General features: G+C 46.9%; 1 protein-coding gene across 1 annotated transcript; it reads right to left on the reverse strand.

Moving 5' to 3' along the window:
- Positions 1-1,512: 1,512 nt before the first annotated feature.
- On the reverse strand, positions 1,513-23,670 carry ACTG2 (actin gamma 2, smooth muscle). Its single transcript, XM_058683671.1, has 9 exons — positions 23,560-23,670; positions 15,597-15,758; positions 14,631-14,759; positions 9,549-9,659; positions 9,218-9,302; positions 7,533-7,694; positions 6,565-6,756; positions 4,131-4,312; positions 1,513-1,734 (listed from the first exon to the last, which is right to left on the reverse strand). The coding sequence occupies exons 2-9, from the start codon at positions 15,720-15,722 to the stop codon at positions 1,591-1,593; spliced, it is 1,131 nt and encodes a 376-aa protein (XP_058539654.1). The 5' UTR covers positions 15,723-15,758; positions 23,560-23,670; the 3' UTR covers positions 1,513-1,590.
- Between the last annotated feature and the right edge of the window lie 1,860 nt (positions 23,671-25,530).

Raw genomic sequence — 25,530 nt, forward strand, 5'->3', positions numbered from 1 at the left:
GAAGAGTGCCTGCCATTGAGGTCTGTGCACCTCCACCGGGGTCCACTGTCTCCAAGTAGGTGTGTCTGGGAAGGCTCCCAGCCAAGTGGGATCTGCTCAGGGGCGGCAAGGATGGGACTTGGGTAGGCAGAGAGGGTGAAGGGTGCGCCAGGCAAAAGTGGGGATCTAGTTCTGCTATTAACTAGCTAGGCGGGTGAGTTAGTTTGTAAACTAGCTGTAAAATGGGAATGATACTAGTACCGGCTAGTAGTGTTATGGTGAAGAGCAAATGAGGAAATCATTATAAAGCCCTTAACCTAGGGCCTCGTGTATTGGAAGCACACAACCAATGTTAGCTATCATTATTATCTCTTACTTTCTCGTAGTACTCTGTGGGTGCTTCCGTTTCACCTCAAATCATTGTCTTGCGTATGTCTTCTCCCACTTTATGCAGTGAGACTTTGATGGGCAGGAATCATCTTTGCTGGATACGTAAATTCCATGTGGGCTTACCCAGTAATAGCAGATGCCGAAAATTCAGTCAATACTTGTGAAATTAAACAGAATCGACCGAGGGCAGAGAGTGGGGAGCAAGTAACAAAAGAGAAAGAGAATGAGAGAGAGAGAGAGAGAGAAGAAGGAGGAGGAGGAGCAGAAGGAAGAGAAGGAGAAGAAAAAGGGGAGGGAAGAGCAAGAAGGGGGAAGGGGAGAAGAAGAGGAAGGAGGAAAGGAGAAAAAGAAAGAAAAACATATTCTTCCTAAGAATGTTGCTCCTTTCTTAGTTAGCTTCAGGGCAAGATACAGCCTAATGCTCAATAACAAAGGACTTCATAGAGACCTTAAGCCACTATGACCTTCCTCCACACAAGTTCAAACATTGTGTTTGAACCATTCATATGCCACACCCTATAATCCTTGTGTTTCTCTTTGTGTTCATGTTCTCTGTGTCTTGCCCTTGAGTAAAAGGATGTACGTCTCTGAAAGCTTTTGTTTCTTAACACGCCCCCCCTCCCAAGAGTCATCTAGCCCTCATTCTTACTCATGTTGAAGGCAAAGGAAACAAGGCAGTAGAGTGAGAGTACTAGCTTTAGAGTTAGACACACTTGGATTTTAATCTTGGTTCTGTGGTCTTCAGCAAGTCCTTAACTTCTCTGAGCCTCAATTTCCTCATCCATAATATGGGGATATGTGTATCTCACAGGATCATTGTGTGGATTAAAAATAAGGTGTGAGGGGCGCCTGGGTGGCGCAGTCGGTTAAGCGTCCGACTTCAGCCAGGTCACGATCTCGCGGTCCGTGAGTTCGAGCCCCGCGTCGGGCTCTAGGCTGATGGCTCGGAGCCTGGAGCCTGTTTCTGATTCTGTGTCTCCCTCTCTCTCTGCCCCTCCCCCGTTCATGCTCTGTCTCTCTCTGTCCCAAAAATAAATAAACGTTGAAAAAAAAAATTTAAAAAAATAAAAATAAGGTGTGAAAAGTCCTTAGCACCACGTAAAAGCCCAGGGGGGAGGAGAGAAAAAGCCCCACGCAGAGAAGTAAGGCTTGCAGGTTTTAATGTTTCATGATTAGTAACAGAGCAGTCTCAAGGGGATCCCCAGAGAATCTGTTCTGACTTTAGAAGCACTTCCTGTGGACAATGGAGGGCCCTGCCTCATCATACTCAGGCTTGCTGATCCACATCTGCTGAAAGGTGGAGAGAGAAGCCAGGATGGAGCCTCCAATCCAGACTGAGTACTTCCGCTCTGGAGGAGCAATAATCTGCGAAGAATAAATGTGGTGAATCACCGTCAGTCCCCAAGGGAAGAGCGAGGTGGTCTGGGAATCCTCTCATTACAGAGCGGGCTGCCCCAGGTAAGGACAGCCGCACGGTCAGAAACAAACAGGGTAAACCTTGTGGTAGATTAGATTGTTGCTCAAATCTTTGTCCCTCCCTCTCCCCCCCCCCACCCCGCCCCCATGGGAAGGATGCGTTGCTTCACCCTGTGGCTTTGGTCTGGGCCTTGTATTTGCTTTGACCAATGGGACTTAGGCAGACGTGATACAAACGGGAGCTTGAAATGCGCTTCAGGCATGCAGCCAGGCAGGCTCTCTTGTGCCTCTGCCACCTTCAGGGGAAGGGCTTCCCTCGAGAAGCTGCTGGCCCTTCAGCCTGGGCCCCACAATGAGATATGGACCTGACCTGAGCTGGCTAGACCTGCAGGGCTGCCTAGCCGAGCCTGACTTAGATTGGCCGACTCCCAGCTGGCCTGCAGATGCACAAGCAACAAACGCTTAGTGTTATGTCCCTGGGATTTCGCAGTTGCTTGTGCCTCAGCCATAGATGACCCGTGCAAACACCTGCAGGGAAAGTGCTGCTCTGTTCCTGCCTGGAGTTCGGATGCAAGGGCAGCTCAGCCAGTCTGAGTCTTCCAATCCCGAGCCGGCCGGTCCACTCACACCCTGTCTTGAGCTTCATCTGTCAACAGCCACTTACATCTGACAAGTTCTCAAGTTCATACACACACGGTTCATCCTTGCCCCTGCAAGTCCTGAGCTTAGCCTTTAGAAATTGGTTGTCCTGTCAAACAATTTTGAACTCCACCTAAAGGCAGATCCAGAAAGACTGCTATTAAAGGGTCTAAGAATTCAGTGCTAGAAGAAACCAGACACTGGATTTTTTTTTTTTTTTTTGTCTACTTAGGCTCTCTCTACATATTTCCTAAATTGCAGAGATCATGGAATTGGAGAGGAAGAAGAGTCTTTAGAAGTTATCTTATTATTCAGTCAGACAAAGGTCACTCGGTCACTCTTTGGACTGACACCTCAAGGACAGCATGGCCACTTTATTGCTGTGCCACTCTGGTTGTGAGAAAACACTGGGCTGTCCTGGGCTGGTGTCCTTGGTCTCACATCTCTTCTTCCACATCCTTGCAGCCTGTCTCATCTCCCCAATTCTTCTGTACAAATCCTGCTGTCCAGTTTGGCTGGGGGTGTTTGTCCCTGCATACACACACCATGGGGAACCTTTGTGCTCTGTATTTTTCCTGCTTCAAGTGCCCTTTCCCCTCCTCTTGTCTTATTTAAGTCACCCTCCGTGATCATGTCTACGAATCACTCAGGGCAGTGGCTCACAAATTGGGATATGCATCAAAACGCTGGTGTTCGTTTATCAATGTAGGCGATGGGACACCCCAAATCTGTTGAGCCAGAATCTGGGGGCGAGGCGAGGTGTGGGATCCTGACACATGGTCCTGGTAAAAAGCCCCTGCCCCGGCCCTGGCACAATGCCCCCGGTATGGCAGGCCTTAGTAAGTACGGTGGCTCCAGTGGCTCCCGGTGACCTACTCTGCTTCCCTGTGCTGGGCACCATATGCTAGAAAGGGGGAAGGCCTAGGGCAGCCCTCCTTTGTGAAAAAGGTTCTTAGAACACATTTCCTCAGATCAGGCCTACTCCCAGAGACCAACTTGACTGTGAGACTTTGTAACTTTTAATCTATTCATTACCTGTATTCAATTCCCAACTCTTTTTCTAAACCTGCTGGCAGCAAATCTCCTAGAAGCCCTAAAAGCTCTGTATGGCTGCTTGGGGACCAGAGGCTGGGGAGAAGCAGAAGACAGGTGGGCCCCTGTTCTGATGAGGCCCGTGAGGTGAGCCGCCCTGGTGAGCAGCCACATGGGGAGGACTGGAACCAAGAGGAGACAACAGATCAAAGGCTGCCCAGGAATCAAGTGATGTGTCTGTGAGTGAACCAGCAGCCTGACCCACGCCACACTTTCTCTCCGAAACTTTGACCCTCCTCTGGGGCAACACAGCCCTTTTAAAGTCTAAAGATGCTGTAGTATTGCTTCCTTCTTTTCTTTCCCTCTATTTCCCTCCTCCTGATTGCATCCTCAACCCCCTCAATATTCTCGTCATCCCAAGCTCTTTCACCCCCTTCTCATGTGACATCATGTGATTACATTTGAGATCCCATGCTAAACATGTCTGCAGCTCACCAGTGCCCAAGGAGCATAATCCCCTGAGATGAAATCTGCCCTAGACCAGGACGATGCTGAGTCCAGGAGACCACCAAGCTATGGGCCTGGCAGAGAGACGTGGAGCATCTCCCAAGTAGGCAGGTCTTTGGGACCTTTGTATTTTCCCAAAGGGTGGAGGGAACTGGGACAGGACCCACCTTGATCTTCATGGTGCTGGGGGCCAGGGCTGTGATCTCCTTCTGCATCCTGTCAGCAATGCCAGGGTACATGGTAGTGCCCCCGGAGAGGACATTGTTGGCATATAAGTCCTTGCGGATATCGATGTCACATTTCATGATGGAATTGTAGGTGGTTTCATGAATCCCGGCAGACTCCATGCCTAGTACAGGTCATAGTATCTTGTCAACATCCATCACGTCATAAATACCCACACTTCCAGCTCCTCAAGTGACCCTTCTGTTGGTGCAGCGACCTTAGTACACACCCTTAATCACCTCCCAGGATTAGACCTCTAACTGGCCTTCAGTTCTTCCTGTTCTGACTGACCTGTCACATTTTTCACCAATATATTTCTTTTTCTTTTTCTTTTTTTTTTAAGTTTATTTATCTTGAGAGAGAAAGAATGCTAGAGGAGGAGGGGCAGAGAGAGAGAATCTGAAGCACAGGCTTCTGTGCTTCTGACAGCACAGAGCCTGATGTGGAGCTTGAACTCACACAGTGTGAGAACACGACCTGAGCTGAAATCAAGAGTCAGATGCCTAACCAACCGAGCCACCCAGGAGCCCCACCCGAGATATATTTCTAAGGGAACATTCCACTGTGTCGTCTTTTTTCAAGCCTTATTGAGCTAGAATTCATATATCATAGTTTTCACCCCTTTAGAGTTCAGTAGCTTTTAGTATACTCACAGATTGTGCAAACTCTAATTTCCAAAACCTAATTTCAGAACATTTTTAACACCCCAAAAAGAAACGCTGTCCCCATTAGCAGACACTGCCATCTCCCCCGTCACCCCTTGCCCAGCCCTAGATAACCACGAATTTACTTGCTGTCTCTATAGATTTGCCTGCTTTGGGCATTTCACATAAATGGAATCATGTAATACGTAGCCTTTTGTGTCTGGCGCCTTTCACTTAACGTTATGTTAATGTTAACATTTCACATAATGTTTTCAAGGTTCATCCATGTTACAGCCTGTGTCAGTTCTTTATTCTCTTTTAGTGCTAAACAGTATTCCACTGCATGGATATACCCGTCATATCATCTTTGACAGCCCCCTAACCTACAGGTTACATCTAGCTACCTTAGCCTGGCACCAAGACTTTCCACAGTGAAAGGCCTGCATGCCCAACCAGCTCGTGCCCACCTACCTAGTCTCCCCCACCTCTAGTAGTTTTTCCATGTGACAGAATTTCACACTGAGGTTAGAGGAATCTTCCTAAAATACAAACCTGACCCTCCTACACTGCCAGCTAAAAACTTGCAGGGATCTTCATTGCTAGTATGATTAAACACCATGCTCTTTGTGGGGTCTGGCAACTCCTTCCAGTTTCCCCTGTGTGCAAACACACACACACACACACACACACACACACACACCCCTACTTCTCCCATCATGTCCCAAATACAACATGACCTTTCACACCTCCATGTCTTTATAGGTAGCCTTCCATCCTCCTTGCAGGCCATTCCCATCCTGCACTCCTTCCGTCCCCAGATACCATCAAATGATACTCATTCTTCAAGATTCTGTTCAAATGTTCACCTTCTCCAAGAAGCCTTCACTGATTTCCTAGGCTTCTATCACTTTGTGCAGTTGGTATGTAACACTACACCATCTATCAGCATTTGCTCACAGGCCCATCTCTTCTTATACACTCCTCGAAAAAAGTAGTTGTCCTTGTATTAAATATTCTCTTATTTAATCCTTGTTGTAACCCTATCTAGTAGGTACTATCATTACTTATACTTTATAGATGAGGAAACTGAGGTTTGAAGAAGGTAACGCATCCAAGGTGACAGGGTCTGAAGGGGCAGAATCAGGACTTGAGACCAGGTCTGCCCCCAGACCCATTCTGTTTACCACTGTGGGTTTTGGTCCCAGTGACCTAAATGTTGGGCCATCCAAGAAGTGTTTTGTGTATTAACCTTATTCTTAGTTTTATGTTATATTCCCTATTCTGCTTTTCCTTTATTTTGATTTTCCTATACTTTTATTTAAAATCAGATTTTATCGGGGCACCTGAGTGGCTCAGTCAGTTGAGCGTCCGACTTCGGCTCAGTTCATGATCTCCCGATTCATGAGTTTGAACCCTGCATCGAGCTCTGTGCTGACAGCTCAGGGCCTGGAGCCTGCTTCAGATTCTGTGTCTCCCTCTCTCTCTCCCCCTCCTCCACTTGCACTCTGTCTGTCTCTCTCTCTCAAAAAGAAATAAACATTTAAAAAATTAGATTTTATCTAGTTGTATTGTTGATGTGTTTTTGGTTCTTCTTGGAAAAATGTGGGCTATGTATAAACCATAAACAAAGTGTGCATGGCTCCTGGTGTTTCTCCCTCCGTCCCCCCACCCCTCTACCTTACCCCCCCCCATCCCCACTCTCGATTAGCAGGGACAGTGGGCAACACCTCACCTATGAAAGAAGGCTGGAAGAGGGTCTCAGGGCAGCGGAAGCGCTCATTGCCAATGGTAATGACCTGCCCATCTGGCAGCTCATAGCTCTTCTCCAGGGAGGAAGAGGAGGCTGCTGTGGCCATCTCGTTCTCAAAGTCCAGGGCGACATAGCACAACTTCTCCTTGATGTCTCGCACAATTTCTCGCTCAGCTAGTAAGAGGAGAAATGACAGAAAGCAGATACTCTGTTCTGTTAGTTTGTCCTATTTTGATCTCCGTGAAAACCTCCTCCTCTACTCTGAATTCATTCTTAGGATAAATGTTAATTTTTCATTCCTCTTCCTAAAGTGCAAGTTCAAAATCTTGATTCCCAGGCAAAACTTCGCATGGGCTTTTCTCCTTGCCATCTTTACTCTGGCCTGACAAAGCTACAGGCCTTCCCGAGGGCCTTACAGGACACGTTTCCGGCTAGATGTAGGAGAATCTGCTGTGATCTTACAGAATCTAGGAAGGGCCCTGCCTAAGATCTCCTCTTGTCCAGGGTGGCCACTGAGGCATGACAAGTTCCCCTTAGAAATTCAGACCTTATTTATTCCATGTTCCTCAGACAAACCACAAATGCCCCTAAGAAACAAAATGCATCATCAGATTTTTGCTACCATTTAGCACTGTAAAAACCATCTCTGATCCTGGTGTGGATGTGGACAGAGGTAGCACGTCCCTGGGGAAGCAGGGAATGCTCTGAAAGGGCACTTAGGAGGGTTTATCGCCTTCCCAAGGGCATCTTGGTTGGGAACCTTCCTCCATAAATAAGGCCGCCTTGACTACCTGGTCCTGTCCAGAGGCCCAGCCCCAGCCTAGGGGCCTCCTCATCTATCCCAGGAGAGTTTGAGGGCAGGGGGCCACAGACTTCTCATCAAAGAACACCTGGTCCTAGATCAGATTTCATTCTGAGCTCAAGTGAGAATCAGGGAAGGGGCTGGATACCTGTGGTCACAAAGGAATAGCCTCTTTCTGTGAGAATCTTCATGAGGTAGTCAGTGAGGTCACGGCCAGCCAGGTCAAGACGCATGATGGCATGGGGCAGTGCGTAGCCCTCATAGATGGGGACATTGTGGGTGACGCCATCCCCCGAATCCAGCACGATGCCTATGGACAGAGGGATAGGACCCATGAAAACTTCTTGTCTTTCATCTTTCTGGGACCGGTTCCCAAATGATCCTCAATTACCATACTTTTCTTAAGCAGCTAAGAAAATTCACCCACCATAAGGATCAATAATAATATTTTTTGTGTACATCAATTCATTCTCCAAAATGAGAAGGTAGCTTTCTGGAAGGCAAGTAAAACATCTTCCCTTCTTGTATTCCTTAAAACACTTTCATGGTAATGCATACTTGTCAGTGTGCATCTCAATTGCACATTCTTTAAGGAGACTGGATAATTTGCACATCCTGCTGGCATTAAACTAACACATATGCACAGGCATGGAGAATGTTAGATCTGGAAGGGACCATAAAAACCATCCAATTAAAAAAAAATAACATTCTTGACTGATGAAACTTATTAAACCATGGAGGGAAATGAGCTTTTCAACACGATAATAAATCTCAATCCATATCATAATCTATGGAGAAACACTAAATTATTATTGTATCATTATTATTTAATACAGTCGAGGATGTTCTAGCCAATGCAATATGACAGAAAATAGAAATAAGAGGTATTATCAAAAAGAAACAGAATTGTCATTATTTACAGATGATGAGGCTGTACACCTAGAAGACCCAAGAGAGTCAACTGAGACATGGCTAGAGCTAATAAGATGGCTCAGTAAGGGCCCGATACAAAATAAACATCCAGAGACAGGTAGTTTACACTTGTACAAGGATGCTGATCACAGCATATTTTATAATAAAAAATAAAAACTGGAGACAACCTAAAAGTCCAGCAGTAGAGAAATGGTAAAACAAATAAGTGAATTATAGAACCATCATACATTCCCCATCACTGTCCTTGTCATCAGCAGTGAAACAATCTTTTCATTTTGCCTCTCCCCCACTAGACCATTAGCTCTGGGATGGCAGGGCTGTCTCATTTGTCACTGTATGCCAATGGCCTGGTGCAGTTTTTGGCACCTGGTAGGGAGTAATGGGAAATGTCTGAAGAATGAATGAATGAATCAATCAATCAATCAATCAATCATTCATTGAATCAATGAATACTTGAATGAATGAATGTTGAACAATGTTCATGGAAGTTATCGAGTCCCCATTACAACTTGCTCTATCTTGAAGTTCCTTCTGTTTCCCTGAGCACCCTTCTATACCAAGGGCACATACATGTCCACCATCACAGGCGCATGAGCAGAAACATTCCAATACTGCTAGAAAGTGTATTTAAGCTCAGGGACTGACTGCTGTGAGGGAAACAGCCCTCGCTTGATGTACTTGTCATGCTTCATTCACATAAATTCTTGCCAGCTCTACTGGGTAGACCTGAATGCATTCCACATGGGCTTCCCTTCTGTTATCCCTAAGCAGGGTTTTCCCTGGACTTTGACTGTCCCTTTGATTCTTCTGAGCAGGAATTTCTGCAGGAGCCCAGCTTTCTCTACAGCACCTGCCCCCCCCACATCAAGTCAGGAAGGGACCAGATTACAGGCTGCTCACCTGTTGTGCGGCCAGAAGCATAGAGAGAGAGCACAGCTTGAATGGCGACATACATGGCAGGGACATTGAAGGTCTCAAACATGATCTGAAAGGACAATGAAGAATGAAGGATGATCTGGCAGAAATCACAGCACCCCTTGGCTCACAGGATGGTTTGTAACCTTATTTAGGGCAAGGGCTGTGCTATTTACACCACCCCACCTCCCATAGGGCCTGACATAGACTACACACATAGCATGTCCTCAAAAATTTTTGCTGCACTGATGCGTGAAAGGGAGAAGGGATCCATGCTGCTTTCTTGTGTCATGCTTAAGACTTCTTGGCCTCTTACCTGGGTCATCTTCTCCCTGTTGGCCTTGGGATTTAGGGGGGCCTCTGTGAGCAGGGTGGGGTGTTCCTCAGGTGCTACCCGCAGCTCATTGTAGAAGGAGTGGTGCCAGATCTGGTTGAGACAAAAGTCAAATGAGGTGAGGAGTCTCCTATAAAATTCCACTGGCATGTACATGCTGGGGGAGCATGACACAATGTCCACAGCGTGGGATGGGTCTGAAGAGAAGACTGTCAGTCCTGGGAATTTCTGCTTAACCTTTGGCGTTTACATTCCTTTTCAACAGGGCCCTAGACAGGACTCAGATCTGGGGCCAATATACTTAGCGTCTTGATTATTTCCATAGGAAATTCCCTCCTCTTTACTCTTCTTCTGTAGAAGAAGAAGACCCATTGCATCTCTCAGTATTCCTTGCTTCCTGGCTTATGGCTATGCTTGGCGGATGGAAGACATCAGCAAGAAGCTGGAGAGTGGGAAGAGGGAGAGAGGTCAGGGTGTTTCTCCAAGCAATGGTGTGGCTCACTGTGAGCCCGGCTCCTATTGGGTGGCTCCTCTTCCAGCTCTAGTGACACTGCCCCTAACCCACCTTTCAGGCTTAGGATGTAAGAGCTTTCCTCTGTTCCTACTACTTGGGTGCCTCAACATCTCTTCCTGGTTCCCTCCCCCTGCTCACACCTCTCTATGGGAACCTGTCAGATATGCTTGAACTGTCACTGTCTATTACTGGCCAGGCTGGTGCTTTAGAGCAGGGTTTCCCAACCTCAGCACTTTGACATTTCAGGTTGGATAATTCCACGATGTGAGAGGCTGACCTATGCATCACAGGATGTTCGGCATTCCTGGCCTCCACCCACGAGATGCCAGTAGCACCTCTCCAGCTATGACAAGCAAAAATGTTTCCAATCATTGCCAAACGTCTCCCAGGAGGCAAAATTGCTCCTGTGGAGAATCACTGCTTTAGAGGAAGCTATTTCTTCTCACTGTGTCCAATGATCCAAGACAACCAAATAGGACTCTACATCTCAGAGGGATTCAGCAGAGTGGCAGGGACATAGGGCTCTGATTTCCTCAGAGGCGGGGCATAGGGTCATTTGCTTCCATTGCACCCATATATTTGTGGACTCCCGGCTTTGTGCTAGGATGGTGCTAACTGTAGTGAGGACAGATATGAAATCAGACATGGTCCCTTGATGTTGGTTTCAAGGCCCAGAGAGGAGTAAGACACCCAAGAAGACAAAATAGAAAGATATATCCACATTTTGAGTAAAAGAGGAGGCAGTTCATTATCTGGGGGATTTGAGTTGGCCCTGCAGGCAAAGGAAGGTCTCCAGAGGCTGAGAAGGGCATCTGAGGCAGAGGACACGGCAGAAGCCAAGGCCCTGTCTATGTAAGTTTCACAACAGAGATACGAATGGCAATGAGTCTTAATTGAGTGATGTCAGTATTTCTTCAAATTTGGGCCCCAGACGCTTTATCACAGAACGAGCTGGGGTGACTGCTGTTGGTGCAGGTTCCCAGGCTGGACCCCGGGTCCAGGAATCCGAATCATGGCTGTTGAGGCCAAATACCTGCACTTCATTTTCACTTAACTTTTTAGAGCTTTTACAAAGTACTTTAAAACTTAGAGATGTTGATAATTTTAAAATTATAGAACTATTTCTAAGAGGAGTAAAAGTCTCCCACATTTCCATCATCTAATAATAGTTAACACTTTGGCTTTTTCTTCTTACTAATCTTTCACCTTTGAGCATTTTCAAATTTATTACTATCACGACTTATTTATTTCGTATACTTGTATTTATTTATTGTTACACTATTTTTATGTTTTTACATTCAATCTTGTTTCCTGCCACTGTTTGGTGAGTGTAACATAAATAATTTCTTTTTTCATAGTAAATATTTCTTTTTAATTAATTGAACATTTATTTTTAATGCTTATACAACATTTCATCATATGCTATCGTATATTTAATTGTATTACTGTTCATGGTATCTTTGATTTTTGTTTATAAATAATCCTATCAGCTATCTTGCACATATTGTATTTTCCTTTTTCTATTCAGGGCATTTCGAAAGAAAAGAATTTTAAAAGTGGAATTACTAGGCTATTAGCATGGTGATTGGAAGACCTTTTTAAAAAATGTATTTATGAAAGAGATGGGGGAAGGGCAGAGAGAGAAAGAGGGAGAGAGAGAGAGAGAGAGAGAGAGAGAGAGAGAGAGAATCCTAGCAGACTCTGCAGCACAGAGCCCAACACGGGACTCGAACTCACGAACCATAAGATCATGACCTGAGCCGAAATCAAGAGTAGATGCTTAACCAACTGAGCCACTCTGGCACCCCAGAAGACATTTTCATTTCTTTTTACCAACAAAGAGGCTAAATTACTCTTTCCTCCAGAATAAGAAAGCCATTTTTCCCCTACCTGCATCCAGGGTTCTCACTCTTAATATAGGAAATAATTTGGTAGGGAAATATAGTACCTCATTGTTTTACTTTGACAATTTACATTTGTTTCAAATGAGTTTAAGTGTTTTCAGATTTGCAACTTTTTATAATTTCTGTTTGGTGGATTATCTGTTCACGTCCTTTATTTATTTGCCCAGTGGAGACTTTGTATTTTTAGTCATCAATTTACATTGGCTGTTTATATTAATCTTAATTGCTCTTGTGAATTTTTTTGCAACTTATTGTTTGCCTTTTACATTTGGTTATGTTTTTCACATACTAGAAGCCATGATTTTTTGAAAATCACATTTGTCATTTTTTCCCTCTATGACTTCTTTCACCAGAAATTTGATAAATGCTCATGCTTACTATGCTGTATTTCTTTACCATTTGAATTTTTATATTTAACTTTTATATTCAGTTTATATGTGTTTGGTGAAATGGTGTATGGTAGAGGCCATAAAGACTTCCCATCCCCCAAATAACTCATCAGTTGTTCTGGAATAATTTGTTGACCAACCCTGTTCTCCCTTTGGTGTTCAAAGTTTCATTTATCATGTATTTCCTCTTTATCTTTGTGCTAGTACCAAACTATTTTAATTTGTATACTATATTATATTTTAACATGTGAACATGGCAAGCTTCGCATAGTTTTCCTTACTCATTGTGTTCTCTAAATTTTGCCTTATTTATTTCTCCAAACGTACGTTATTTATGATTACCCTGCAGAATTAAAAATTGTGATTTTTTTTTTTTTTTTTTTTACTCAAACTCATGGCAGCAGAAAGTAGGATGGTAGTTACCAAGAGCTGGGGGTGGGGAGACAGGGAGATGCTGGTCAAGGGGTACAAAGCCTTCATGCAGGATGAATAAATTCTGGAGATTTAATGTATAGCATGGTGACTATAGGTAACACTACTGTCCGGTGTATATGAAATTTGCTAAGAGTGTAAATCCTAAGTGTTCTCAGTACGAGGAAAAAAAAAGTCACGATGTGAGGTGATAGGTACATTGATTAGTTGGAATGTGGTGGCTCTTACATATATAAATGTGTATCAAGCCATCAGCTTGTACACCTTAAATATATACAATTTTAGGGGCGCCGGGGTGGCTCAGTCGGTTAAGTGGCCGACTTCGGCTCAGGTCATGATCTCGCGGTCCGTGAGTTTGAGCCCCGCGTCGGGCTCTGTGCCGGCAGCTCAGAGCCTGGAGCCTGTTTCGGATTCTGTGTCTCCCTTTCTCTGACCCTCCCCCGTTCATGCTCTGTCTCTCTCTGTCTCAAAAATAAATAAATGTTAAAAAAATTTAAATAAATAAATATATATATATATATATATACAATTTTAAAAATTGTGAGTTTTTTATTAGAAAGGCAATGAGCCTATAAATGAATTTGGGAAAATTTGACAGCTTTCCCCTATTCTATTTTTCTTTGAGGTGTATAATATATGTTTAGGAATTTCTTTAAAGAGGTCACACATTATTACTACTAAAATAATTACTGCTAAAATATTTTTATACCAAAATATTTTGTCTATTATGTTTTTGAATTAGATTCTGTTAGATACTATGAGTAATAGATGCCATTTACTGAGTACAGTGTTCCATGCCTTGAGATCATACTGAGTACCTAATTCAGTCTCCAAAATAACCCTAATGAAGTAAGTATTTTTATCTACACAAATGGAGAAACTGAGGCTCAAAAGGAAGAACCCACTGCCAGACCTCCCTGCCACGGACTCCAGGGTCTGTGCTGTTAGCCACTGCACAGCGTAAAAGCTTCACACCCCAAATAACTGAATCTGGGATTTAGACAAGAGTAGAGTGTATTACAGATTTCACAGCAACATCCTCCTTTCTGGTCGCAGTCCGTTCGATAAGTATTCTATGGCACTTCAAAAGGCACTCCTTGCAAAAACAAGGATTCTCAAACAAATGTCAGCAGAACATATCAAAAGAATATTAGGAAGGCTCTATTAGCATTTCCCACACGTGATTTTGTTGATCACAAACTACCATTTAAAAATCCCCCCCTTACCCCTGCATTTTCTTGCGCACACACATACACACACGCGCGCGTTTCTAGAAACCCCTAGAGAGTCCTACTTAGAACTTTCATTAGAGAATCATCATAACGACATGGCATTAATGCAGCTCCCTGAGGTCATGACAGGAAAAAATGAAAGGGAGAGAAGCCATTTGCCCCCGTAGAGGCAGCAGCAGCATCGAGCACCTGCTAGAGCGAAAGCTGTTTGAAAGGATGAAGCTGGGCATTAGGTAGGACAGGTCCTCAGACCCCAGACAGGGAGTTAAGAAGCTACTGTCAGTTAATGAGGAGCTACCGAAGCTTCTCGAGAAGATGAGGGACACGATCCGATCTGTTTTTAGGAAGACTGGCTTTGCAGCAGTGCAGGGAATTCACTGGATGGTGAGGCTGGAGACAAAGAAATCAGGAAGCCATTGCAGCCGTCCAACGAGAGCCATTGGCAGCCCCACGGGGAGTGACCAGGGGGATGGACGAAGAAGGAAGGAAGGATATGAGACACATCTTAGAGGCACTTGACAGGACAGAGGCCTGTGGGAGACGAGGGTCATGACGGTGCATTATTATACCAAAAGGGGGGAGTCCACCAATACCTTCTCCATGTCATCCCAGTTGGTGATGATGCCGTGTTCAATGGGGTACTTGAGAGTTAGGATCCCTCGCTTGCTCTGAGCCTCGTCCCCGACGTAGCTGTCTTTCTGGCCCATTCCCACCATTACACCCTGTAATGCAAAAGACAAGGAAGAACCAGATTGGCTGAGGGCTCCACTTAGGGGGATCTAGGCACTGGAGGGGCTGTGAAGAAGGATACAGATGGGAAAGATATCTTTCTTCCTGGAGACAGGACAGAATGAGACATGGGTGAGGCAGGTACTGATGAATGTGGAGGTGGCGTGGAGAGAAGGGGGAGGGTTTCCTGTGGGCTCATCTCTCTTCTCTCTCCTAAGACAACGTCATTTTCCGAGAGAGCAGGGCCTCCCATGCGCTTCTTCCCTCACTTCACGCACACAGGGCTCACACTTGCTCTCCTCAGATACCCTCTGCTTACATTTTGACGTCCCCACATCTTGGCTCCTGCTTTTATCTGCATATGAGGAGATCCTCCGTATCTCAGTTTTCCCTGTTCTGCAAAGCCTCTCTTCCCTGGTCCCTCCGCTCATATTTAATCTCTCCCTCCTTTGTGCTCCTCCTGGTGAAATATTTTGCCTCTGTTGTAGCCTGTGATCTCAAGTTAGTTCACAGAGTGTACATTTCTTAAAGGCAAAGTTCTTATTTACTTGCAGGTATTTTTGACAAGTTTCTTCCAAAGACTTAAGCCAAACATAATACCATCCCTGCATGCCTGAGCTATGTTGGGTTTAGTCCTGGATATTTCTATTTGAAGGGTCTTGCTCTGTTAGTTAACTGGAAGCGAGTCCCCCCCCCACCCCCAACACACGCACTCACAAAGCTCACACACACACATACACACACGCGCGCGCACACACACGTCAGGTAGTCTCCACCATGCAGCGCTTCCTCCTAGAGGCTCAAAGCCTTGGGTCCAGATGAGCACATACCTGGTGGCGAGGGCGGCCCACGATGGAGGGGAAGACAGCCCGGGGGGCATCATCTCCAGCAAAGCCAGCCTTGCACAGGCCAGAGCCATTGTCACACACGAGCGCAGTGGTCTCCTCTTCACACATGGTGAGTGTGGCTGAGTGAACCGGGGGCTGGAGCACCTTCGGGGCAGGGGGAGAAGAGAACTAGTCAGCGCCTTGTCAAAATCATGCTGGAGACAGGCTTCTTGGTTCTGAAGCTTGACTCCACCTCCAACCAGGGCCCAGTTCCACGAAGAGCAGACATGGGCCTGAACTCCCACTCCGTGGCAGCTGGACTTCTTCCCTGGAGCCTGTTGTCCCGGGCTGGATTGTGTCCCCACCGCCCCAAGTCATATGTTGAAGTCTTCACCCCCAGCGTGTCAGAGCAGGACCATATTTGGCAATAGTGTCTTTAGACAGGTAATTAAGGCAGAATGAAGTCAATAATCTAATATGACTGGTGTTCAATGGGACTAATCTAATAGGATGGATATCTTTATAGGATGTGGACATTAGAAGCGGCTCGGGGAGGAAGGGCAGCCTGAGAGGAGAGAGGATTCTGGACAGGAAGCCCAGTCCCTGGCTCTTTGGGTGGAGAAAGCAGCAGTCCGTCCGCTGATGCTCATCGCTGCATTGGGATGGCTGCAAAGTGGTGAGGGAGTTCATTTTTCCCACATCTGTTGCAGGTTTTCTTTCTTTCAGGGAGGCTAAAAGACAACAGCTGACGACTCGTTGGCGCTCGGTGACAAAGAAGAAACAACAGAAGCTCAGGGGAGGGTGTGCAGACTGCCCCCTGGCCTGGGGGTTCCCCAGGGGGACAGGTGGAAGACAGAAAGACCCTGGGCTCAGGGAGGTTAACTCTCAGCAGTCCAGGAAAAACAGGTGGCTGCTGAGGAGGAAGGCCCCTGGAAGCTTCATTCAGAACATTTGACCACAGGCCGGGAAAGGAGATAAATGCTATGGAAATCTGTGACGCTGGCTCTTCCGTGGCCTCACATCAAAGGTGGACAAAGCAAGGAGGAGACAGAGACACAGGCTTGTGAATATGAGGTCAGAAAGGCAAAGTCGAGGCTGAGCAGAAGGTTAGTAACACGCTTTAAGGCTAAAAGGAAGCTCTTCCCTGTTACATTCAAAGCAGAGTGGACACCAGGGAAGAAGCTGCTGTGACTTCCTGAATCCAGCTCTGCCTCTGTCCCTGTTCCCCCTGGGGTTCCCCATGGCTATGGATCAAGTCCCAGCCCTCTAACTCAGGCCACAGAGCTCCCCAGGGTCTGGCCGGGCCTGTGTCTCCAGGCTCACCTTCCCTCTTGCCCCCTTTTGGCCTTCTCACTCTGCCTATATGGACTTTCTTTCCATTCTCTGAACTGTGTCATCTTCTCTCCCTGCCGGACCTTGAGACGCAGGGTCTGGAGCACCCTCCCCTCACCTGTTTGCTACTCTAACTCCTATCACCTGCCAGGCCTCTGCATGGACACTGCATTTTCATGAGGCCTCTCTGGCCCACCAGTCTGTCAGTATCCCCTCTTCTTGGCCCCACAGCACCTTGAACTTGCATGAGCAATGATCAACTCTGCATATCCCGGCTCATTCATAGCTCTGCAAAGGCAGGAGCTGGGTCTGTCCTGTTCCCCCCACGATTCTTCAGTGTGCCCAACACAATATCTGGCACAGAGTGTGCTTTTAAATGTCATCAAAATGAAGGAGTGAATTAATCAATGGGAGTCAAGGAGAAGGATTTTCAGAGTAACAAAGATAGACCAAACACTGGTAAGAGGAACTCAAGGTGTGAGATGAGATGGAGATTGAAGGACAGCACCCTCCCCTAGCTGCTTAAAACAATAGTTTCTGGTCTGAGCAGTTTCTGGACTGCAGAGAAGATCCTAACTTCCTACCATGTTAGAAGAGTGGGAAATGAAGGGATGTCAGAAAACTGAAGATGGGCAAAGTTTGTTCTAATGTTCAAAAAGGGAAAGAAAGCAGACTTCTCAAACATCAGTTAATCTTGATATGCAAGGTAGGCAGGTTTCCAGAAGGCACTGTTAAAGAAGAAAGCATTATTAAAGAAGCAGTGATTTCTTATAATTACTAAGGGTTTACCAAGAACAAGTGTTGACAGAGTGACAGCCTCCCCTTTTTCCCCGGGACTGCTGTGGGCTGGGAATGCAGAAGAAGGTGGGAGACCTTGGGCCTTAACTTGATCATGGCATCTGACGAGGTCTCCTGTGATATCCCTATTGATAAAGCCATGTGGGCTGAACAATAAATGAGTTAGGCATATTTACAGCTGCCTGAATTACTGTCACTGAAAGGTGTTAATTAATGAGTCAACATCAACCTGGAGGCAGCAATATTCCTCCAGGCTCCACTCTCAGTCCTCTGTCACACATTTTTATAAATGCGTTGGATGAAAATATGGGGTACGTGCCGATCAAACTTCCAGAGCTGGAAGAGAGTATAATATTAAATGTGTTGGATGGAAGAATCAAAACCCAAGATGATCTGAAAAAACAGAGAAAATGAGCCAAGTCAAATAATATTAAACCTAACAGGGTAAATACGAGGTTTTGCACGTGGGTCGAAATAAGCAAACTGTGATAGCTCTTGTTTAGCATCTGTAAGCGAGACATGGGGTCTTGGGAAGAGGGAGCAGTACTCTGGGGCCAGGCTAAAAGCTAACACCACCTCTAGCTGGAACACCAGGTCCGATGCTTGCCCCCCGCCCCCTCCCCGCATCTGGCAAAGGTGTGGGGAGGTGGGTTTGCATTCACAGCGGAGGTGTGCCAAATTGCACTGCATTTCAGAAGGGGAATTCGAAAATCCTTGTCCCCGGTCTTAAAAATGTACATAACTTTTGACTCCACAAAGGCACTTCCAGGATTTTATCCTTGGGAAACACTCATGGGTGAATGCAAAGATTTGGCTACGGGCTAGTTTATCACCGCTTAAAATAACCAAAATTAGAAGCCACGTAATATCAAAGGAAGTTGTCGAATAATAAATTGGCTTGTAAACTAACTGCCTGAAACCTTTGTATAATGGGGAGAGCAGAATAGTTAATGCAACAGAAAAGGGGTGAGCTGCATTGCTAGGTGAAACATACCAGTATTGTCCATGTTTCCATTTTTGGTAAAAATGTATTTTTAATTTTAAAAAATGTGGGGCTCTTCACATAGATTATCTATTTAATCCTCATAAAAGCCCCAAGGGAAAATGTTTTTATTTCTATTTTACAGATTTGGAAACCAAGTCTCAGAGAAGGGAAAGAACTTGGCCCAAGTTCTCAGTCAAGAAGAGGCAGGGTTGGCATCAACTCAGAACAGGTTCCAAAGCCGGAAGCTTACACCTTCCTTAGTGAAACTGTCCTAACTTCTCCATGTTTGGTGTTTTTGCTTCTGTCTCCCCATCTCTCTAGAGCCGTTGGCAGCGAAAGGCCGAAACAAAAGGATCTGTGTTCACTTCTCTTTCTGAGCCTCTGCACCCCTCCTATGCCAGGACTAAGTCTGGGTTTATGTTTACAGCCCTCAAAACTAACTCAGTGCTTAGCAAACAGTAGGTGCTCAATAAACAGTGGGTGACCCCCACCACCACCCGAGTGGACCCTTTCCAAACCTGATCTGCCCTGCCCCTGGGATTCCTGGGTCCCCACAGTCCAGTCTCCTGACAGCTTGCTCACACGGGCCTGATTTGAATCACAGGGAGACAGTTTTCTCTTCACAAGCTGGTCGGCTACCAGTTGTGCTGCCCTGTTCTAGCAGGTGGTCCACCAGGAAGGGAAAACCACCTCGAAAGCTAGAAGGTGGCCGAGAGGAAAAGCTGCATCTCTGTGACTATCTCCCTCTGGGGTCCCCTCAGCATCCCTCTCTGGTGTGATCTGTAGTTCAAGCCTGTCTGGCTTTTCAATGGACCCTTTTGTCTCCCGCTGAGTTCCCCACACATGGAAGGAGAGGATTGGACTTTGTTTCCCAAGCTGAGCAGCAGCTGAGACAAGCCACAAAGCAACTTAAAGCTGTCAACAATGCCATTGTGCAGCACTTTAGCTGGATTTAAATCTGCTTTTTTGAAGTCAGAACCAAATGAGAAGTGACAGAGGTAAAGACAGGGGTAGGGCTGCTGGCCTGGAGTGGGGCCTCCACGGGGTCCCACACTGCCTGGGAAGAAAGGTTTCACCATGAAGCCAGGCTCTCCTGGAATGTCTTTGCCAAGAGAAATTCTAGACCTTTCTCAGCTGCTTGCTGGTAATCTGTGACTAGGCTTGAGTGTATCAGCTGAACCAAAGCCAAAGTCACTGTGGTTTCCCGGGGTCACAACCATTCTGTGCTCACAGAAAGCCAACAGAATTATTCTGGCTCTTTCGGCACATCTGGTCTTCACTGAGGATTTCAGAGTTAGAAACCCAGCTCCACCCCGCCCCTCAGGGTGGTCAAAACCCAAAGACATAATGGGTGCCAAAAAATGTGTTCATTCACTCATCTCCCTGGCCACCCTCAGGCAAACATGAGGGCAGAGACGTTAGCCCCCCAACCTGTCACTCTGAAGGAGACAAGATTTGGCTTCAGAGTTCTTTCCAGCTTCCCTTTCTTTCCCCTTCTCCTCCCTCAGGGTACCCCCTTCCTATGGCCCCTTCCCCTGAATCCCCCTCTGGCCTTCAGTTTCCTGGAAAGGGTAGCATCTGTCTCCTGGGATTGTGAAGCAAATGAAATAATGGAAATGTGGGGCACCTGGATGGCTCAGTCGGTTGAGCATCTGACTTTGGCTCAGGTCATGAGCTCATGGTTCATGAGTTTGAGCTCTGTGCCAACAGCTCGGAACCTGGACCCTGCTTCAGATTCTGTGTCTCCCTCTCTCTCTCTGCCCCTCCCCCGCTCATGCTCTGTCTCTCTCTCTCTCAAAAAAAAAAAATAACCCTTAAAAAAAAAAAGAAATAGTGGAAACGAAAGTGCTTTATAATTGTAAATCAGGATCTGCAAACTAATGCCTGTTTTCATGGGCCCCACCAGCTAAGAATGATTTTGACATTTTTCAGTGGTTGCAAAAAACGCCAAAGAATAATATTCTATGACTTGAGAAAATTATATGAAATTTGAATTTCAGAGCCTATCAATAAACTTTTATTGGAACACAGCCACACCTGTTCATTTACATACTGTCTATGGCTGCTATCCCTATGATGGCAGCCTTGAATAGTCGCCACAGAAACCTTTAGACTTGCAAAGCATAAAATATTTACTATCTGGCCTTCCTCAGAAAAAGTTTGCCAAACCCTGTTGCAAAGGGCTGCAAAAATCATAGTTCTTATGACCTCTCTTACTCTTCTCTATCAGAACTTGCTCCCATAATGAAGTCTGTCATATTGGAAGGAGTTGAACCATCCACTTCACAAATCAATGATTACTAAAGGGAAGACTGAACTTACACCACTTTCCAAAGGCATTTTCATTTCAGTACAAAATGTAAGTCCTAAAAGGAAGGCCTCTCAGATGGTGGGACCTCAAACAATAGTTGGAGAAATATTTTGCAGTGAGGGCTTCAAACGACATTAAGCAGCTGCCTATAATAATCTGCAGACACACATATCCATACAATTAGCCTGGCAGAGAGAAATAATTTAACAAAAAACACTCCTGCGGTGGAAAATTCCAGCAGCAGCACCTCTAATCAACTTTGTTATCTTGACTTCGTTGGTATACTTAACTAAATTAAAAATGACTTCTGGTTAGTAATATTTCTGATCCTCAGGAATCTGCCGTTTGGGCCTGTTCTTTTACCTGAGCCTCTCTCTCTCTTGCTCTGCCGGATCCGCTCAGTCCAGACCCCTCTCCCGGGCTCTAGAAAACTGCCTGCAGGGCATCTATACCCCAGGCCCCTAGCACCTCGACTCCACCTCCAGGGCTGCGGCCTTCATCACCATCCTCAACTTGGAACCGCCCGAGAGAGAAGAGCACCGCCCACTCTGGAGGCCACGCCCAAGACCCGACTCCTCCCACTGCCCTTCCAACCAATCCTGGGGTCTTGTATTTCTGATTCCGCGCCACCGCGGTGCTCCAGCTCAGGGCCTCTGCATACTCCGGTAGCGCTCTCGCCCTGTTCCAGTCCACTCTCTTCACCGCTGACAGAGCAGTCCCTTCAAAGGGCAGATCTCTTGCCGTCACGCTTCTGTGGTCCCCCATTGCCTAACCCTTTAGTGTATGAAGCCTTAGTAATCCAGCGCTGCCTGCCCCTCTGTTTAAACTGTCCCTGCTTCCTGTCTTGAAATCTAATTCAGTGGAGTTGAGCCACTTAAACAGTCCAAAGACCATGCTTCCCTGATTTGGGGACTAGTCTTACATCAGTACCCAGCTCAGGTACCCTTCCTCCAGGAAGCCTTCCCAGATAACTCCAGGACTGGGTGACGGCCCCTCCTGGGCTTTATCTGTTTGTTTGCTCATCTCTCCTAGTGATTGCAGAAGCCTCTACACTGTCCCTAAGGAGCAGGAGCCTGACACATAATAAGTACTCAATAAATGTTGGTGCAATGAACAAAGGGAAGGAGAAAAGAACTCTAGCCTCAAAGTCATGATGTCATACTGCCCATTTGGTATCCCAGACCTGGCATGTAGTATCACATTGCTCATTGCATTTTCTCCAAGTACCTATCCATCTCCACCAGAGGAAGCTCAGTTTCTTTTCCGCTCAAAGGCTAACCTCAAAGTCTACACTTGTTCGAATAGTAAAAAGCAAGCCCTCAGTGCCTCCCTGTGCAAAGTGTGGTTCCAGAACTGTAGCTTCAGCATCACTTGGGAGCTTATTAGGAATGCAGATTATCAGACCCCACCCCAGCCTACCGAATCAGAATCTGGGGTGGGGTGGAGGACCATCTGTGTTTTAACAAGCCCTGCAGGTGATACTTAAAGCACTCAGGGCCAGGCCCTAACAGTGTTGAGCTGAGCACCCTATAAATGTATTATCTCATTTAATCCCCACAACAACACTGCCAGGTAGGTATTATTACTCCCATAATACCAGGTAGGTATTAGCACTCCCATTTTACAGGTGAGAACATTGGGGTCACCAAGTAACTCTGGCAGCTGGGCAGTCTGCCTCCAAGGGCTCCACCACTGCACCAAGCTGCCTCAGCCACAAACAGATGTTCACAACTCTGGTCACAAAAGTGGAAACAGCCCCTTGGTCTCATTTCCCTCTTAATTATTTGTGCGTGCATGTGTTGCAGGGGATCGGAGGGGAGGATGAAGGCATTGGTAGGTGGTTTCACAGCTGGCTGTGAGCCTTTTGGGCAGGTCACTTAACTTCTCTAGGCCTCAGTGTCTTCAGAATGAATTAGATGACTGTCATGTTCCCGCCAGCCCTAAACCTGCATGATGCCACAGGACACTTGCCCATGCCCCAACCCTGAGTTTCCACATCCCCCAATGACCCTGGAGCCTTCAAGGACTGAGAAAATTCTCAATTCATCTCAGCCAAGCATGAATCAGAGGAGAGTGAGACCCACAAGGGGACTGAAGAAAACACACTTCCATTCCCAACACAGACATCGCATGGATCCTGGGACCATTGTTGGCTTTGATTCAAATACCCCGAGAAGAAGCTGTTTTCCTGCAAAACATCCGCTTCCCTAAAACAGCCTCTCAGACATTCTGAGCCATGACAGAGGACATGAGGTTATAGATCTGCAGTGGCCCAGGTGAGCAGGGTGAGTAGAGACCACAGGTGTTTTATCCCACCCGCCATCCAGTCGCAGGGCTGTCCAGCATGCCCCGTGCCCAGAGATGCCTTTTCCTGGAAGGCAGCAGCATGCCCGGAGGCCCCACTGCCCACCGAGCGCCTTGACATGTGAGCTGGGCCAGCGTCACGGAAGCCAGGCCAATCTGGAGGCACCTCCCGCACCCAGGGGGCCAGGCAGCCTCAGAAAGGAAGGGATGGCAGAAGCTGTGTGTGCAGTACTCACCGAGTATACGAGAGGTCCTTCTCCCAGTGACGGAGGGCTGGTGTGTCTTTGGCATAAATACCAGAGCAATATAAAACCCCAGAGGCGGATCTTCTTTAAACAGAGTCCCTAAAAAGGCCAGCTGACGGTGTGTTAACAATATTACCATATAAGGTGGTTTTTTCAATAAATCGGCCTAGGGGGGTGGGGAAGGAGGCTGGGTAGAGTGAATTATCATTTGAGAAATGTATGCAAAAGGACTCCAGTGGCAACAGCCCTGGTGCTGGCGGATTTGTTCCTTTTATGCTGCACTTGCATCAACAAAACTCACACCAGGCCTTATAAGCTGCCCAGAGTGAGGCCAGATACAACTCTGCTCCTGGAGAGAGAACCATACCAAGAATGGCAGTGGGCCTCCTCCCTCCACACCTCCCTCCTTAGGCCCTGCTGTCTGCAGCCCCCCCACCCCACCCTGGGTCGGCCTGGGACACCCATGCTGTGCCCCAAAGTGGGTGCAGTCGTGCCTTGTCTGGTGCAAGCCCAGGACAGTTAAAAGCTGAAGGGAAATGCCATCCATAAAGATATCCCGTGTGCCCTCCTTACCCCCTGCCCATCACACGAGCTACTAAATGCTGAACTGAGTCAACCTGGGTGTCCCAGGATACCTTCAGCCACCTCTGGAACTTCACTGTCCCCTATCGTTTCCCTTACCTTGCTGGATTTCCTCTGTTGGTCCCTAAATTTGGGGAATTACAGACCAAGGGAGCTGTCTTAACACACCTGATAAGACTCACAGGCTTGTAGAAGTTTCCACAGTCCTGCGGTTCTTGCTCTTCTTTTCATAATTCATGTACTCTCCCTGGATAGCTGTTTCATTGCCTACACTACCAGCCATCAGCTCTGTCCCAAGTACCCTCTGCTCCCATATTCCCACAGTCCTCACACCTGATGTCTAATCCAGACTGAAATGACCAAGTGCCTATTGGACATCTCCACCCAGATGACCCTCCAAACCTGAACCCCTATCCCCTCCCTTCACGCTACTGTGCCTCCTGGGTTCCCTACCTCACAATCTTCCCCTTTGGTCCTTCAGGCAAGAAACCCCAAGTCAGTCTAGACACCCCACCTCCTGCTCTGCAGCCAACTGGGCTCCCTTCCCGGTGGCCCTCCCCTCGGAGATGTCCCTCAGCTCTGCTGCCTCCCTCCCACCCTTGCTGGCCCCACTCTGCTTCAGGCTCTGGTCCTGACACAGCTTCCTGACTCTGCCCCATCTTCAAACCCAGTGATTCCCAAGTGCCCCAGCCTGACTGGAGGGCAGTACCCAGATGACTGGGTAATCCGTTACAAATGCACATTCTCATGCTTCACCCAAATGGATGGAATCAGAAACTCTGGGGGTGCCCAGGATACCTACCCTTCATCAGAAGAAGCGTGCATCAAATACCTGCTTAAGGCGTCCCCAGGAACATTCCCCCACCCCCACCTGGTGACTCAGCCCAAGACTAAGGAGCTTGTGGGGGGTGGGCAGCAGGTGAACAGGGCACACAGGATTTCTCTTCCAGGTATGAATGGCATTTTCCTTCAGCTTTTAGCTGTACAGACGGGCACAACTGCACCCACTCTGGGGGACATCATATGGGAGTTCTACATGGTTTTGGGTGACCTGGTGCAATGGCCTGGTGCAGGTCTGTCTTCCTCATTAACTGAGGATTAACAGAAGTGTAGATACGGAGGGGAAAAAAAAAACCCAGAGGATAGGTTAGGGAAGGCTTGACTTGAGGGCTTGTGATTGTCCCCTGTGGAGAAGGGACACTGTAGCCATCATGAGGTATACTTACCTTTTGACAATTAAACTGAGTGCTTAGTGTGAAGTCTAAATCCAGGCCCCATGGGAAGTTTTCCCCGAGCCTTTCAGGTTCCTGGAAAAGCCCTCACTAGAGGATGGGGCATGCAAAGCAGCGGATAAAGTGGGAGCTGTCCAGCAGGGACAGA

Source organism: Neofelis nebulosa, chromosome 9 (genome assembly GCF_028018385.1).
Source record: "Neofelis nebulosa isolate mNeoNeb1 chromosome 9, mNeoNeb1.pri, whole genome shotgun sequence".
Classification (NCBI taxonomy): Eukaryota; Metazoa; Chordata; class Mammalia; order Carnivora; family Felidae; genus Neofelis; species Neofelis nebulosa.

Bases quoted from the DNA above. Each gene is read 5' to 3' on its own strand.
- ACTG2 (XM_058683671.1), bottom strand. From the start codon at position 15,722: ATGTGTGAAGAGGAGACCACTGCGCTCGTGTGTGACAATGGCTCTGGC. The intron at 9,303-9,548 runs GTAAGAGGCCAA...TTGTCCTTTCAG, and splicing joins ACAGGGAGAAGATGACCCAG to ATCATGTTTGAGACCTTCAA. The intron at 6,757-7,532 runs GTATCCAGCCCC...TCCTCTTACTAG, and splicing joins CTATTCCTTTGTGACCACAG to CTGAGCGAGAAATTGTGCGA.